Below are 18124 nucleotides of genomic sequence, written 5' to 3'. Positions count from 1 at the left end.
GGCAATCCTGCACCCATCTCTACTTGTAAACTGAAGCTGTCGTGGGTTAGGCACACATGCCAAAACAGCTACTGCTCCAGCTTCACCAGCTATAGTTCAGGTTATAAGTGAAACAAGTCATGCTACTGCTTAGACTACAAGGAAAGCCCTCTGGCTTTCTGCTCAGACAAAGCCAGGAATAGAACCTGCCACAGGAAGCAAGGGTTCCTGATGCACCCCAAAGGCAGAGCAGGAAGGCACTAGAGTGGTTAATTCTTATGCAGCACAGCTGCATAAACACAGGCAGTCTTGCGACAGACTAGTACAGCAGCCAGGACCCACGCTGATCACAGCCTTAGTACAAGCTTTGGCTAATCTCCCCAAGATGAAGTGCTGCATAGTGCAGTGTTTTCAAAAGCAGAGTGTTTATCCAGTAAAAATGGCTACAGAATTCCATCTCTTACTCAAAACCTGAGGCTAGGTTAAGGAGACATGGTTTATCTCCCCTGTGATCAGGGCCCCACATTCCTTCTCACCCCATTCTTTGGGCTTTTTATATCACAAATAAAAAGCAAACCCTCCCTCCAAGACAGAAGAAGCTCAAAGAAAACCACTGAACACAGCAATTACTAATTAAGCTTTTATGTTTACAGTAGTCACTTAACAGGGATACCAAGCTTTTTTTTTTTTAAACCAGGCTTCTGTTGTTGGAATTACTTTATTGGGAAAGCTGTAGGAAGTCCAAAACAGCTTCTCTAAAATGTGATTACGAACAAGAAAAAGTTGAAATCATACTGTGCTTTAAAGGAAGGTTACATAGTTTAACTTGCATAGCACGAGCGTATGTAAGGAGTTAACATGTATTGATAAAGCCCATCTCTATTTGTGTTATTGCTTTTCTTTTAAATCTGAGCAACTGGTTGCTGGCTTCTGCTGGACCAAGGTAGGCTTATTGGCACTCACTCTTCAGTAGTTTAATTTGGTTTAGCCAAGGAACAGTGTACACCACAAAGTTGCAAATGGTGTGCTAAGGAGAGAAAGAAAAAAAGCAGTTATTGGATTAACAGCATAAACAGTGTCATTGACCATTGTTCTACACTGATTTGCTAGCCCACACGATGCAGAATGTACACCACTTCCATGGCTCTCTAGATTTGCACTCTCCTGACAAACGTCCTGTAACATCACTCCTGTTAGTACCTGCTCAGGATGAATCATTTCTCTCAAACACTAACAGAGAAGCTGAGCAGTCAGCACTTCTGAAGATCAGGTTACCTCCTTTACCCATTCACACACAGGAAAGCTTTCCACATGGGTAATACTCCAACATAAGCTGTCAGGCACAGGTAAGCATGGCTCATCTGTATGTCCACGTGTCAAATCACAGCAGCTGTCGTTATGGTACACAAAAGCTTCTAGCTAAGTGCTTAATGGATCACTTGTGCACAGCTACACTTCTCATACATGCCAGCAGAAAGGGCACATACAGAGAAGCTAAGCCTATCGCTATGATTAATAGAAGTAATGAAGTACTATCAAAGAACTAGGCTCAGGCCACATCAGGGCAAACGTATTTGGTGCTTTCTTCTGAAAAGATAAAGTACTCCTTAAAAAGCATTGCTATTAGACAAGACTCCCAGGTAACAACTTGATAGGCACAGAGAACAGAGATAATCTGCCTCTTGTGATCAATGCTTAGCCCAAAGTACTATTCACAGTAACAAGTCCCCCAGGAAAGTGTGTCAAGTCAAGCACGTTTACATCACCACGAGACAAGAGGAGCCAAGAATGGTATGGGGAGTCAGGACACTGGACTGAGAGCCAGGAGACCGGTAGGCTTGCCAGTTTCCTTCATACATCCTTGTGATCCAGACCACAAGCACTTTTTAAGATGACTGAGGCACACAGTCCTTCACACCCTACAGCCTCAGATCCCCACTTACAAAACAGGCTAAAAGGCCCTGCCTTCTCTGTCACCGTCATCTGGCAAGACAAGTCCTGCAAGGGCAATATCTTGTTAAGCATAAAGGCATGAGGTCTCTGATCTTGGCTGGGGCAGACAGGGGACATACTCATACCTCTCCATACTAAGCCAGCCAGAGGGAAGGGATTGGAAACACAGGGGCCAACACACTGTGCTCTGGAGCCTACCTTAGCCATCTGTGGCTCATCATGGAAAGTACAGCTCTGGAGATCAGTTGCTGGCTTCGAGCAAGTTGTCCGGCCGATCTCAACCTTAATTAGGTACTTGATTCCAGACACAATCTACAACAAAACAAGTGGGCAGAAGCAGCTTTATTTGCAGCACATATAGAAGGGCTCTCTGACAAGAGAAGCCTAGCAGAAAGGCAGAGTTTTCTGGTTATATGATGGAAACCAGAAGTACAGAGGGGATTGTATGTGGCAACCTCCACAGCGGATGCACTTGGCACCCTTTCAAAAACAGGAAGCAAAATCCAAGTAAACAAGTCCCACAGCACAGCTTCCTTAGTCAGTAAACAAAGACATGTGTTAACTCAGCAGCAGCGTAAGGAAATTACCTTATTCACTAACACTTGGCACTCAAGGGCATTCAGATTGACAAGATCTAAGCTATAAAAAAAAATATTTTATTCACTTTCTGTGGAAAAAAAATGCAGCTTGAACAACCCCTCACACTTGAGGACTGCTCTTTCTCCAAAGAAATCCCACAGACCTCCTTTTCAGCTGCTCCCCAGAGGATGCCACGGCCGACCCCGAAACACACACACACCCCCACATCCCGGGGAGGGGCCAGTCCGCCGCGGCACCCACCTGCTTCTTGGCGTTGATGACCCGCACCACCCGGCTGGAGTACATGTCGTTGCTGGCCTTGTTGTACTCAGCCATGGCGAACTGCAGGGCCCGCTGCAGGCCCTCATCATTGTCGGTGTTGGGGATGTCCACCGGGGCCCCCACGAGTCTCGGGCGGTCCTCGCTGCCCAGCACGGCGCCAGCGAGCATCAGGGCGGCGGCCAGCAGCGCCAGACACTTGCCTGCTCCCGCCATGGCTGCCCGTTCTGTCCCTCTCCGCTCCAGCCGCCGCCATTTTAAGGCCGGCGGGGCGGGGCGGGCCGCGGCCTCGGCCCAAAACACCACCTCCCCGTCCCGCCCCCTCCTTGGGCTAGGCTGCCCTGTGAGGGGTCTCGGCGTGGCCGCGGGCAGGCTTTACAGAGAGGCAAGGCACCTCACCAGAAGCGCCCCTCAGCAGTCCCTCTTGGTGCTGCTGTCTTTTCCCTTCAGAAAGACCAGCACTATAAGGAGGAGAGGGTTGCAGTAGCCCCTGAAGTCTTAGCATGCTGGGGAAAGACCTGTGCCCCAAAGCCATCTTGCTTGTGGAAACACCCCTGTGTCCCCTGTCCCTCAGGGAGGGGACAGGAGGTAGGTGAGGACATGGCACTGGCATTACCCTCCCCATGGCCCTCCCTCTGCAGGGCTACAGGTGGAGGATGTTTTCCTGCACAGATCTGGGAAGTTGCACACTTTTGGGAAGTTGGAGACATTCAAGGCTCTGCTTCCTTGTGGGTTATTCTAGCACTTATTTCCCTCTACTGCAAAGGGAAAATAAAAACCACAGAGCATTTTAAGCTACAAATGTGGCTCCCAGCACAAAACAGCATGTGTCATTTCCTGTATCTGCCTCCAGAGCACTGCTGTTACCTCACTACACTAATTGCCCTGCTGAAGGTTAGAGGGGCATCTGCGGCAGGGGTGGCCTCCCAGGCAGATCGCCTAACTTCCAGTCTCCTCTCATAACCGCAAGCTAACCTCCCCCATCCCATCAGGAATCCTAAGTTTGGAAAGACAGGACCTAATATAGCATGAGGGAACTAGCTCCAGTGAGATTAAAGGCCTCGTGGGGTTGTTAGGCTAAGAGAGGGCGATGTTTTGTGCCTGAATATCCGCATCACGCCTTATAATGAAAAGGAAAAGGCTTGCGTGCTAACTGGAAAGGCTGCCTGCATGCTAGCAACATCCAGCATGAGAGTTGTCACTGGAAAAATCCCCGTGGTTGGCAACAAGATTTGTGACTAATTCAACGCAACAGGGCGTTGGGGTAGTTTTTACAGCTAGAGAAAGGCGTGAGCACTGCCAAAAGCACCAGAGAGGGGACTGGGACATGGGTATTGGGATGTGAGCCATAGCTGCTAGCAGCAGCAGGAGTCAGCTTCCATGTATCTTTTGCCTAATAGGCCTTGGATCCAGATTGGATCAGTTTAAAGCTCAAGGTTAGAGCTCACCTAGTGTCTTTAAAGGTGAAGGCTTTCTTTTGCACTGTCAGTGACTGCTGCTAACAGGAACAAACGGCTCCAGCCTAAATCAGTCACTGTACCTCCAATGTACCTGCCAGGTCTCTTCCCACCACCCTGTGCTGACACTGCCAGCTCAGGCCTCCATCAAGCAGTGCCCTGGCTCCCAGCGGCTGGAGATGCTTACCAGCTCCACACAACACATGCAGGGTTCTGTGCCTCACACTACCACACAAGTGAAAACCAGTGCCTTTGGGATTCAGGGAGCTTTGACCTTGCAGGCAAACAAGCAAGCAAAGTCTTAGCTCTGCTTGGATCACCCCATTGGAGTTAAGGTATCCAGCATGGCTTAAACTCACACTGGCAGGCAGTAAGTCAGCTTTCGGTACAGTCCTAGTGATCTCATGGTTATTTCTGCAATTGGGCATTGTGCAAGGTACAGGATGATGCTGCTGCTTCCCTCTCACCTCTGCTTTGACACCACAGCATGCCCATTCAGCCAGCCCTGTTCTGCCTTAAAAAACCCAGGGTTTCAGTTTCTTCTCACATGCCAGTCTGTCACTGGCCCAATGAATAATTGATGCCACAAAGTCACTCCAGCAGAAAAGACTGAGGAAGCAGAGGACACTTGCTTCAATAATGTGAGCGGTGGTGACACCTCTGGGGAGGAAAAGGTTCGTCCCCCTCCTTAGGCCGATAATAATTCACATAGTACGGAAGAGGCCCAACAAAGAAAGGGACCATCCTCTCCAAAACAGGGACCATCTTGCCCCCAGAGAGGTCACAGCCTGGACACAGAGTGGAAAAGTTTCTGTCTTGAGTTTTATGAAGCCAAGCCTTCAGCCAGAGTTTCTTCTCTCCCAGAGAAGTGCCCTATGTACTGGCTCCTCACAGATGGGGAATTGTCTCTATGGAGTTTCAACCAAAAGTTCCCTCCTCATCAAACCACTGCCTACAGTTTCCCCAAGCTGCAGCTGAGGCAAAGGAACATTTTCCAAGGAGTAATTCCCAAGCCCTTCCTACACACTGCAAACAGGCTTTCCAGAAACACTGTCTGCCCTCCTGCTCATACCACCAACTTTTGAACCTAGAGGCAAAGTTTACCTTCAGTCTGAGAGAGTGGGAGAGGTCTTAAAGACTGCAGCTCACCTGGCCACAAGCACTGCGTGGGAGGAGAGAGCCACCCCATTGCCAGTAGCAGCAGCAGCGCCAAGTCTGCCACACCCTACTTTTTCCCCCAAAAAAAAGGTACACTGGGGACTTTGACATTACGTTATTGTGATACTTAAGGTCACCGATGATCCCCACTTAGAGGATCCCCACCTAGAGTTTCCTCCCCAGGTACAAGTCAACCCAAGCAAAGGAGTCTGCTGGAATTGCAGCTTAGAAGTCAGCTTGGCCCTTTTCTGTCAGGTGCCAGAGGTCCTGAGCACTGATGGTCCTCGAGCATCAATATCTAAATTCCCCATTCTCTCCCCTGGTCCTTCTGCATTCCTTCTCACACCCACAGAAAACAGAGACATATCTGGAGACCTGGTAGATGCCAGACAGCCTTTCTAAATGTCTGAAAGGAGTTGTACGTTGGTCAATGTCACGTTGTCCTCTTCCTTGGTCATCAATGCTTCGCTCAGCTGAACACATATAACTGCAGAAAGCAGAGCTGGTCTGCTCAGCAGTGTCAGACCCTGGAGTTTCTTTCATGTCAGGATTTCTCTTTGTCTTTCCTAACAGATGCGCCAGCATCTATTCTGCAAAAGGGTGGCTGACAGAGCCCCTCTTTGATGCAGTTCATGCCTCACTCCGCTGTGCAGAATGGCTGCAAAGGGAAAATTGCCCTTCAGAGTTCCTGGTTCTCCAGATTGGGCAGTGCCAGACAGACCCTGCAGACCCACAATGAAAACAGAAGCAAGCTGCATTTGTTGACTATTGTTAGTCCAAATCTCACAAAATCAGGACTTGAACCAAAGCAATTTTGAGGAAAAAAAGGCTTGGAAGAAAAATACAGTCTACAATTGATTAATAAATGGAACCTGGTTCATGAAATAAAACTATATTTTGTCTTTTGTTTCTGAAGGGCACAACCATTTTTCTCTGTCAGAGGTGCTTTTTTTAATATAAATAAACCAGAAAATTTTCTGTTGAAACAATGATGACCAAAGGAACCGGTAATTTAAGGAACATAGCAAGCAGCAGGAAACTCCTGATAACATTGCAAAAGTTTGTAATACTGTGTGTTACAAGTTTAGCCAGAAAAATAGAGTTCTAGTGTCTTCTCACAAGGTTGATTCAACAGCTTTTGTGCAATATCCAATATATTTTCATCCACCTTTTTGTCTATGTTTCAGTTTCACTCAGGACTGGTGAGCTTTTTATGTTACCACGCATACTCCTTTCTCCAGATAACTGCTATATTTCTTGCCCTTGCTGTTGACATCCCTCATCTCTCTTTTAACACCCAAAGGCAAAATTATAGATGTATTTACTCGGTAGCTATTTGAAAAGCTCTGGAATACTGTGATGTCTTTCCAAGTACAATTAGACAAGGTTGTTTGAAAAAGCCTCTAGTTCTTTAATCAAGACTAACAGTTTCTCCAATGAGCTGAACTCTGAATGATCCTCAAGAGAGAATAATTACTGTGATAGAGGCAGGAACAATGGGAAAAGCATGATCGAACACTAAACATCTGGTTTCAATTTCTCTTAACTGAGGGACAGCAGGCCAAATCTGTGCTGGGGGTCACTGCTTTGCATACCACTACGTGAATCTAGAGCCACAAAGGGTGGAGTACTGACATGGTTCCCCCTTCTCCTCCCACCACGCTGCGTAACTAACACAAGTTGATGGAAAGGAGGCATTTCGTAAAAGGATCACTTTCAAAGGCTGAAAGCGTCTTGAGCAAGACAGTCAGAAGTTTATGAGATGGGGCTGAGAGTGATTCAATACCAAAGGCAAAGCCTTTTCACTGCTGTTGAAGAGTGCCCTCTACTTATGGAAATGAACCCATACCATACCAGCTTATATTCAGCAATAGTGGGAGAAGTAGGGAGCCTCTGCCTTCCTTCAAGACCCATGGCCATCTCTGTCTGCTCCCTGCTGTGGCATGCAGAGGCAGTTTTTTTCAGGAGAGGAATGGAGGCAATGCCATAACTTACCCACACCAGGAAAATCAGGGTGCTATCTTTGCTCTCAGCTTCAAAAGCAGGGTCTCTGATATCTAGGGAACTGATTTCAAAGTCCCCAGGGAACCAGGACCACGGCCACATCTCTTCTGCATGTACACATGCCTTCAAGCAAGCTCTTGAAGGCGTGTGCTGGCAAGCTCTTGCCATAAGCAGCCGGGGGTGACTTTTGTGGATAGACTGCAAGGCAATTCTTCAGCTGAAAAACTCTATGTGCCAGAACAGGCTTCAGAAGCACCAAAGGGCTGCTCTGAACATATTTCAGACCCTCCCTCCAGTCCCTCCAAAACACAACCCTGCTTTCTTTGCTTTTCATAGTAGCCTGGAAGGAGCCAACGACTGCCTACTTAAGCTTAGCACTTAGTGCTGAGTGCACCTTTCAGGCAATTCAGTGGGAACAGAGCTATTAGGAAACATAGGCCCTCAGTCTACATGTTCAGCTCTCTTGAATGCACAGCCCTAGATTTCTTGGGAACAGAAAAAAAACCCAAGCCTCACAGAAAGCAAGTGCAAGTAGCACTGAGCCCTGTTCAGTCACGGGCAGTCACTTTTAGGAATTAAATGCCGACAACTCTCAGGACTGATCTCGATACGGTCAATGATTATCACCCTGCAGAGAGCCATTCCTCTGACGTGGAGGTGAGATGGGCAGAGCCACCCAGCTCTCTCTGCTGAGTCCTGTGCTGCTCACATCACTTGTGGGATGAAGACGTGGCACTTCAGGGCATGGTTTAGGAGGCATGGTGGTGTTGGGTTGACGGTTGGACTTGATGATCTTAGATGTCTTTTCCAACCTTAACAATTCTATGACAGCATCACCTGCTTTGAATCCCTTTCCCTTATGCCAGCACAGAAGATAATCTGCCTCTAAGAAACAGGCATTCACATACAAACATCTGCTTTAGTAATTACTGATGTTAATCTGCCTTTGTGCCCACATGGGAAGGTGTTATTGTTTTACAGGCAAGCAGTAAATAAAGTAATTGCCAGCAGAAAAACTGCATTTCAAATAACTGCAAGCAATCAGTTATGGTCAGATTGTGCAACTGAAGCAATGAAGCCACGGTATTGATAGTGAATTCTGACTTAAGTGAATTACGGGCACGCTTGGGATGTTAGCAAAAAAAACCCTACACCAGCATCCTTTTTTACTCTGAGACATATAAATGTTGGCACAGCAATAGCATATATTCAAAATTACCGCCAGAGATTTTATGCAATCCGGTGCCTTTGACTGCTGCATTAGCTTGTATTTGCTAAAAATAATTCAGCCATTCCCTTTTCTTCTGTGTTCTTCTTATGTATTTGTTCACCTCAGCCTGCTTAAGACTAACTGCTTAAGATTTGTATTCATTAGTTCTTACCAGATGTTTTTTACTTCCCCAGGAATTGTTTGGTTCAGAGCTGACAAGAAAATGAGTCCTGTCCTTGGCCTCCAATCCAGTCAGAAGCACAAAGCACATGTTTAAGCTTAGCTTCTGAAGAACACCAGTGACTTCACACAGCTAAAAATAAACCTAAAATCAAGTGTTGCTTGTCAATTTGTGTGCTGTGCTGAAACTGGCCCTCCAGCAGCCAGCTGGGGTACTGTTCCTTCCTGTCTCTTCCAGCAGCAAGCTCTAAAGTTGGAGTGAAATGGTTAGATGCTTCAACAGAAGTTTGCTTAGCGGAGAAGAAAAGCCAGGCCATAAAGAAGGAGTATTTCTTCAAGTTTGGGCCAGATCTGCACACAGCAGAGAAACAGAGCATAGCGGAGAGGCCTGCAAAGACCAGAGCTCGTGCTCTGAGGCTTCACAGGTCCCAGGAAGCCCAGAGGGGAAGGAGTTTCCCATACAGTAGTGTGGTGCCTGTGCAGTTTCCCCGAGCTCCCCAGGAGAAGGCAGTTCACTAGCCACACCACTTTTGTTCTCTCTATAAATCAAATCACTCCTGTTCTCCTTTGACAACAGCTCGTAGCCATAACTTCACTACTGCTAAGTCCAAGTGCTTTAGGACATAGCACAACTTTGGGCATTCACTAAGCATGGTATCACCCCTTAACTATACATATACATATTTATGATGAAGGCCCTTTGTGGGGAGCAATGCTTGCAAGAACCCACAATTAGAGGGCCATCCAGATCCTCAAGTTTTTTTCGGTTGAAGTGCACTCCTCCACTATGTTCCCAGAAGAGCCAACCAGCAGGCAGCCAGATGCCAGACTGCTTTGGGTTGCATGGCACTGTGCAGACAGACACAACAGTCACAACTGGGTTTGGGGGTTTTGGTTTTGGTTTGTTGTTGTTTTTTTTTTCAGAGACAAATGTTGTGCTGTCAAGTAATTGCATTCATTTCTTGTTGGAAGACAAACCAATGGTGCACAGCCTGGATCTATTCACAGCCCCCATATATGTACAATCTCTGTGCTAGGCTTTGAAGTGGTTCCGGTTCCTGTCTGCGCAGTATTTCAGGGCAGCAAATTCTGCCTTGTTAAGGCTTTTTTTTGGGTTGGGGAAGCAAAACTGATGTATGAAACATCTGAGTGCTGAGAACAGCCTGTTCTCAAGGGGTTGACTTGCCAGCACGATTCCTGGCTGCTTCTTATTAGAAAGGCCTTAAGCTCTTTTCTACATTGTGTTTGTTGGATCTGAAGCATTGGGAAGGGGCAGGGATGTTTATTATGTTTAACAGTTGGAAGAGAGAAATCCTTAGGACATCAAGGTTGCTGGCAAACAAAGCCAGACAGTCACCCATACCAGAAAAACGGGGACACTTGGCTGCTGAAATTTTTCCCTCAAGAGGGAAGTGAAATTGTGAATAACCCCAAAATTCACCTGTTCACACGCTGCTCTACACAAGCACATTCAGGAAAAAGACCAGCCTGCTCAAAGGGCCTTCTGAAAGGGCCTTTCAGCAGAGTACATACTGTTACACATAAATAAGAGTACCACATCCATTATCATTAATAAACAATACATAGAAAATCCCCACAGTTAATCCTTAGGCCATGCTACATCCCACATTTATAGCTAGCCACCCTTCAGGTTTCAGTAAGCTCAAGTGCACAAGCAAAGACTTACTCTCAGGGCAGTACTTCTCCTCAAACAAGAATATGGTTATTTGTGAGTGAGCAAGACTGCTTCGTATCCAGTGGCTGGCAGTCAGTTTGCTCCAGTTCAAAAGTTTCAGTCACCCAAGCAGGGAGACAGATATCAGCATCCCAACCAGATCACAGCATGCAATGCAGCTGAGGGCACAGTTGTAAAATGCCACCAGCACAAACCTGAAAGAGGAACCTTAGAAGGGTGCAGGGAATAGGAAAGAATGGGTGTCAGCACCTAAGAGGCCAGCAGTTACCTGTAAAACTGTTCACAAACAAAAACCTGCACAACCTTTTCCCAGCAATCTGTGTATCACATACTTCTATAAAAAAAGAGACCGAATGCACTGGCTATCTAGCTGACGAGGATTCATTTCAGTAAGAAGAATTAAATTGTATTAACATATCCCTTCTCAGATCGCCATCTGGATTAGGCTTTTATGAACAAGACAGCAGGGCAAGGACAAGGACTTGTCTGGGGGGGAGGGGGTGTCAAGTGCCTGACTCCTGCAGAAAGAGCTGCATGGATGAGGCCTTTCACTTAAAATCTTAAGAGCTTAGCCATAATGCTATGGTATTGGTGGACCCCAGTTCCCCCCAGCTGGATATTTTGGCCTCCTCACAAACCACAGTGCACAGACTTGACACAGTCACAATTCTTTGTTCAGCAAATGCCTTCCACTGAAATAATTAAGATCAGGATTAAGGAGGTTTGGCATAGCTTTGCAAGGAAACGTGCAGAGACCTGCTGCAGGATCCCCTCCTTGTCTCTGGCATGCTGCTGGTTTTATGAGTATTAAGTCTTTCACAAGCATTCAGTAACAAATTAAATAACAAATAACAATAATAAATTAAATAACAAATTAAATAAATTTTCTTCATTCTCTACCACTCAAAAATATATTTCTCAAACATGAAAGCTTTGCTTTTACAAGTCTAGCTATTAGAATATATTTATATTTGCAGAAAGCCCTTCAAATAAATGTCCTTTAGCCTACAGCTGAAGCCTCTTGCCATCTCTACAGGCACAGAGAATCCTATGAAATACAGTCAGCCAGACCTTTTTTCAGTTAGGTAGTTATATGGGCAGCTCTGTCCCAGTGGGACTGAAAGATAAAATCCCCAGTTTAATTCAGTGGTAAGATTTGTAGGATCAAGCTCATAAAGACATGGATAATAGAAATGGCAGGTGAAAGTACGATGGCACACATCAATAAGTAGTGCTGCTATGGGCCACATTCCCCAGTTTTCTTTCAAAGTATGAAAATAAACACGGGGCATGTGTTCTTTTAGAAAAGAATATATTTAAGTGTTGGAGATTTTGTCATCTGCTCTCAGCTTCAGCGATTCCTAACATGTGTGCAGAGCTAGTCTCTGGGCACAGAGTTTCAGAATTTGGCTGCACTTCCCAGAAAAATCGCCATTACTGCAGTCCCTTGCACATTACCTAAGCACCTCCACTCCAGGCCTGCTATCTGTGTTTGTCTAAAGAGAATTATGTTTAGCACAGCCCCACGCTGGTTCCTGCAGGGTTGGAAAGCTAGCGTGCAAAGCTCTAATCTCTGCACAGCACTCAGGATGGAAACCAGGACCTGAAGGAGGGACAACAGGTTTCGCCGTCACTAAGCAACAAGATAGCAAACCTCGGATACTGCAAAATGAGTAATCGTGTTCCCTAAAGCTAGGAGTTTACCTTTGAAATATCTCAAAAACAATACAATCTAATTTTTTTTAATCTGCCTTTTGATTACTTTTTAAAATATGTCAATCATAAATCAGGGTTAGATTTCCTGGTTCTCCTCTGCCAAACTGGCAGCCAGAACCTAACACAGTATAATGAATAACAGGGTTTGCATATGTTCACATGAGTCCAGGCGCTGGAACTTGAAAAAAATCTGCAAATTACTGAGATATATCTGAGCGGAAAACAAATCCACAAGAATTAGCAAGGCTGTGATGATACATCACTGCACCAGCCCAGCAGCAACATGTAGTGCTCAGAGATATTTATTAGGCAAAAGATGTTTCTTACAAGACTGACAATAAACTAATAAAACCATGCACATACAAACACACAGCTACCTATCCGATAAAAAAATAACTACCTGAATAACGGAGAGCAGCAAGGGGAATAAAAATTATGTGTGAGCCTATATTCCTGAGAGATCACTGTTTTTAAAATCTAAATTGCCACTCAGATGTTTGAACAGTTACTTCCCGATCAGGCAAGCAGTCTCATCTGGAGAAGCCACTGACATTATGCGTTCAACCCTTCCTTTTTTCAAATGACAGGGACCTCTAAAATCAGCAAGGACAGAATAAAAAGAAGTTAGGCAGCTGGATGTGGAATTAATTAACCACATTGACACTTGATATTTTCTTTCCAGTTATTCTGAATCATTTCATGTCAGGCCAAAGTATTCCACTGGGCACTTAGATACTGGCCGTTAAACTTCAGGACTCCAGCTGAACAGCTTTTTACCTAGTAGGAAATAGCTGAAGAACAGAAAGGCCTTATTTACCATGGTTGCATTTAACTGCGAAAATAGAGAGCAACTGAGCATGCCTTGAGGCCGTCATTACAAGCATGCCATGGCCACTTCAGCATCAAGCACCATTATCTACCTAGAAGTCCCACTGTGCCAAGCCTGTACAAAGCAAGAAGCCTGGAGGGTTTAAAGTCCAGCACTCCAATTCTGGGCTGGAAAACACACAGGCCACCAAATAATGTCACTCTGCCAGGTGGGGTAATGCTTGCTTGATGCAAATGGCAGCAGAACTAACACCTTGGCTATCTCTAAGCTTCAAAGATGAGGACATATCTCCTGAACCCATTGTTGGCTTCCCAAGGAAAAATTCTATTCTCTTCCAAAAGTATTCATCTAAACTACTCCCAAAGCCACCTTCTCTTTATCATGCAAGTTCCAGGGTGAAACTTTGCTTTGATGAGAAAAAAATTAAAGCAGTGGACAGGAAGGTAGTACATTAAAACCCTGTCTTTCTGCTGCTTGCCACTGTGTCCCTCTGCCTAGATCTCGCTGTTCCTGTTACACAGCAATTTGAAGCTCAGAGTGGCAAGAGCTGCTTCCTTCTCCCATGCTGGTACAGCATCTGCAGACACAAGCAAGGAGTTCGGTGCTTAAGTGCCACAATACCACAAATCATTTGGAGTTCACTGGCGTGAAGTCAGCTTGCACTGGGTGAAGACCTATCCTTTATGATCTTTCTCCATCTTTCCTGAAGATCAGATCTTTCCCGGAGAAGTAAACTGTGAATTTGGGGAGCTGTCAATATGGCTATTAATTGAACTTCTAGTTGCAAAACCAGCACAAGCAAGGTTATTGCTCAAGACACACAACACAGCTGAACACATTGAATGAGATTTGAATCAAGGCCCAGAATCAGGAGAGGGGGATCAGAAACATGCCTTAATAACTCTCATTTAATTGCATTATTATTTCTTTCTTTCTTCCCTCAGCATATTTCCTTTCAACTATAGGGGGAAAGTCCCTCCAGGAGGTCACTGTTAATAAAGAAAAAGGCATATTCCTTGTACTTCTGATTGATTAACATTAATGACTCATTGCATGCCACACAGTAATCCACCCTCACACATAATCGACATTGTCCACTTTAATAATGTCAGGAATGCAGGCTCTCTTCCCCCCAACCCAAAGGATTTTGGCTGTAAAAGGGTCCAATATTTCAAGGTCACCCCAGCAGTCTCCATTTTGGATGTAATTCACCCCTTTGCATATACAGACTTGAACAAGAAAAATGGGTGGTTCTAACTAAGGTCAAACCTAGGACATCCTCTCCCCACTGCCAGATGAAGGCACCTGCTAGCGCCCTAGTTCCCAGAATCACAGAAGAAACTAAAACAGCCTCACTTTTTCTATTATGAATGCTAGTTTGCAGGTTGCTGTAGGAGGAAAAAAGAAGGTTGCAGACCTCTTACCATGATACACATTGTAGCAGAAGACACAGAGAACATCTACACAGTACCTCACCTGCCTGAAACCAAGGGGCTCCAACATCTGCTTCTAAAAGGCCATTAAGAGGAAAATCAGGCTGCTTAGAAATCTTGTCTGCTTCATTGTGCGCAACACTGGGGCCCTTCTAAGGGGGTTTCCATAGCCAACATGGGTGAGGGAACTTCATGTCAAGGGCAGGTGGGACAATGTGGATGATCAGTGAATTAAGCCAAGAGGCTGTCCTTAAGACACAGTGTCTGTGTAACTGGACATCCCCTAGCAGAGGGTAGGGGGAAGAAAAGGCACAGAGGCTTCTCACCACGTGAGAAGTGGTACCAGGGGAAGTACAACCCTTTGCACAAGGCAGAAGCTGGTGCTTGTAGAGAATCCACAGAGGAGAGGAGGCTGAGAGAGTGGCCATGGGAAAAAGGAAATGTGAGGGACCTCTAAGGTGCCCCTGTTCTGCTCCCCTCCTGACCCGCCTGGGGGTCAGGTAGGGTCTGGAGATGCTTCCTGCTCTGATCCCTTGCTGTTCTCCCTGCCCTGCCTGGGCCTAACCAGCTCAGTCACAATGTGTGACTCACTCCTGGGGTGAGATGAGTTGAAGCCTGTGGCAAGCGGGGGCGATCCCAACTGAAGATAGAGCAATTGCCTCTGCAGTCCTCTCTGACCCTGACCCCACATGAAAGCTACTTTCTCCAAAACCCTCTCACCCATGCTCAAGAGAACAGCAGCCCAAACAGTCCCCACAAGAAGCCATCCTCTGTTGTGAAGCCCACGCTGGTGGATTTCAAGTGGTGAAAGTGTCCTGCCACTCTAGGAGTCATTCAGTCACCAAACAGTTGAGATTAGAGATTCTGGAAAGAAAAAAAAAAACAAGCAGAAGTAAACCAACAGTTGGTTTCAGGATAAGAGAGGAGTCCCAGGCTGCATGGGTATTTGGGGACATGGCCCATAAGATGAGGGTGGTTGGCTAGCTCTCAACTTCCTGAGAGAATCCTTGGCTCAGGGAGCTCTCAGTATAAGCAAATAGAGAGAATTGGAAAAAAAGAAGTGAGGTGATTTACCTAGGGCTCTCAGGCAACCCTGAGCAGGTCTGAGACCTGGGACCCAACTGCTGAATCCCAGCCTCATGCATTTTCTTCCTCTTGGGCTTTCCACAGTCTTGGTAAACAAGTAACACTTGTTTCTGCAGCTGCTGCTTCTAGGCTGGAAGCAGTTCTCATGTATCTCTCCCCACGTGTCTATTCCCACTAATACAAATTTAGGAAGAACCTCACTGCTTTTTCATTGACATCCTCACTGCCAGCCATACACAATTAAACTGAAGAAATAAGAGGCTTTAGCTGTAATTATGGTTTTGCCTATTTTGTAGAGAAGTCATCCTGTGAAGACTGACGCAGCTGAATACCTGCCCTGGTCACCAACCATGCCAATTCTCTTAGTGGGAGTTTTAAGAGGAAAAAATTAAATTGCAGCTGTATAATACACTGAGCACTCAGAGGAAGGCAATGCCAGCAATTATCCGACAAAATGGTATCAAAAAGCACAGGCACCAACAGTGACAATTTCCAAGGGGTCATAAAATATTCTGAAGAGTTACCCTGCAAAGACGACAAGGTCCTTCAAGAACATTGTCCAAATCTAACCACTGTCCTTATGGCAGTAAGGAAAACTCACCAATCCACTGAAACAAAGTAGTACCTGCCACAAGCTCTGTGCTTCATATGTAAGAGTACAGTACTTTCAGTGGACAAAAAGAGCAGGGGCAGGGATGTGTACAGAACAACACATATACTTCATAGCCTTTACTCTTTAGCTTCTCTGTGAGACCTACAGGACCACTACAGTCCTCTAAAACTTTGCAGACGCTTCACATTTTCTTGCGGGTACACATACTCGAATCCAGCTGGCAAGTCCCTCCTTTTCTTCTCTTTCCCAAGCCATGAAAACACACTGGGCAACCTCCCAGTTCAATCCCTGCCTTAATTCTGTTCACCCCAGTGCTCAGGCACCAGTCCTACCCTTCCTCTGGCTGCATGCAAGGGGGCACTCTCTTCAACTCCACTATCCTAGCGTCTCACTGAATGGAAGCCTGTCATCCCCCCACATATGTATCTTTTCTCTAAAATTCACAGCAAGGCCAGGAAATCGCCTTCTTTCCCTTCCTGCCCACCTTGATAATCAAGCAACCTTTCTTGCTGTTGCAAGCGGCCAGGTATAGTATGATATGGGAGCCCTGTGGCTCAGCCAAGCTCAGTGTGCATCCTCAACTGGGATCAGGCTGAGCAAGCCCACCTGACAGACAGTGCCAGGAAGGGTTTCTATTTGTGTGAGGCTGCAAGCCCATGGTGAAGAGTGTGACATGAAGCAATGCTAGAAGACAGCCACAAGCACAAACCAGGAAACGTGGAGCTGGTCTGAGAACCAGCCACACCTTGACTTGGGGCATGACTGTGAGGAAGCGCAGAAATGTTTTCCAGGAAGATATCTTTGCAATGTAACATCCCCAATGCCAAGTACAGAGGAGTCAGGATGAACCAGGCACAGAAAGGGTGGTAGTTCAGGGAAATACCAGATTCTGAAAAGGCATCTGGGGTCATGGGTGAGAACATGTTGCTTGCAAACCCCCACAACCACAGTCCTGTCCTGTGCCAAGGTCAATGTTTTCTGAGTCTCTCCTTGACACCTGTGGGGAAACAGCACATCCCACAGCAAGTAAACAATCCAGCCAGTGTGGATGCTGGAGCACTACTCAACTAATCTCCATTGCAAGAACCCACTGCCTGTTTAATCAAAGGCCCTGGCTTACAAAAGAAGGGTCTTCACCACCACCCACCCACACACACCCTTAAATAGTAAGCTTTTGTCATCCGTGTGCCATGTACACTTTGCCCAAGGCAGAGGCCTAGCCTGGAAGCTCCCCAGGTGCTGACAGGTCACATCTAGCTGGTGTCTGAGAAAGAAGCAGTGCCAGTTCTCCTTCATCTCCTTGACTCTTCTGGATGCTTCAGGGGTATACCTCCAAAAATACATGTGCACTGCGGGCTACCAAGAGATATAAAAGCCAGGGAGCCATCTGCTGTTTCCAAGCTTCCTTCCCATCTGGCCTGGTGCATCTCATGGCCGAAAGTTGAGCGCTGTTCCTGTGTTCCTACTTGGCTCCATCCACATCATCTATCAAGTTCACAGGGGTCCCAGGATGCATGCAAAGGTAGATTCCTTTCCTTCCAAATGTATACCTTCTGCATATTACCACAAACAGTTTTACTGAAGGTGAGGGGTGGCAATAGATTTCTAATAGTTAACGTTTTCCCCACTTTTTTCTTTCCTGCTACAAATCAAACCATCTGCCTCTTTTTCTCAGACTCTTCAGACATCAGAAGATTCAGAACAATCTTAATATCCACTGATGCAACCCAAAAGACATCAGGAACACCCTGGAATGCAAAAATCATTGCATTACACCTCATTTAGCAGAGTACCGAAAGCCCTGGCTTCATCTCCCTCTAATACTTTCTGCCTCTGTCCGGGATCGCAGGGCCTGCACACCAGCTCTTCACAGCAGGTGACATTCAGTCTCCAGATTTATAGCAACCCAAAACTGCAGTCTTCCAGATCATTGGCCTCCTGATGTTGCAGTG

General features: G+C 46.1%; 1 protein-coding gene across 1 annotated transcript; it reads right to left on the bottom strand.

Moving 5' to 3' along the window:
• Nucleotides 1–605: 605 nt before the first annotated feature.
• CST3 (cystatin C) lies at nucleotides 606–3062 on the bottom strand. Its single transcript, XM_009511485.2, has 3 exons — nucleotides 2773–3062; nucleotides 2131–2244; nucleotides 606–1006 (listed from the first exon to the last, which is right to left on the bottom strand). Exons 1-3 carry the CDS (start codon nucleotides 3004–3006, stop codon nucleotides 929–931), a joined length of 426 nt encoding a protein of 141 aa, XP_009509780.2. The 5' UTR covers nucleotides 3007–3062; the 3' UTR covers nucleotides 606–928.
• Nucleotides 3063–18124: the final 15062 nt, after the last annotated feature.

This window comes from Phalacrocorax carbo, chromosome 3, assembly GCF_963921805.1.
Source record: "Phalacrocorax carbo chromosome 3, bPhaCar2.1, whole genome shotgun sequence".
NCBI classification, from domain to species: domain Eukaryota; kingdom Metazoa; phylum Chordata; class Aves; order Suliformes; family Phalacrocoracidae; genus Phalacrocorax; species Phalacrocorax carbo.
Note: the sequence above shows the minus strand (reverse complement) of the source record. Positions and strands in the feature narration are given on the sequence as shown.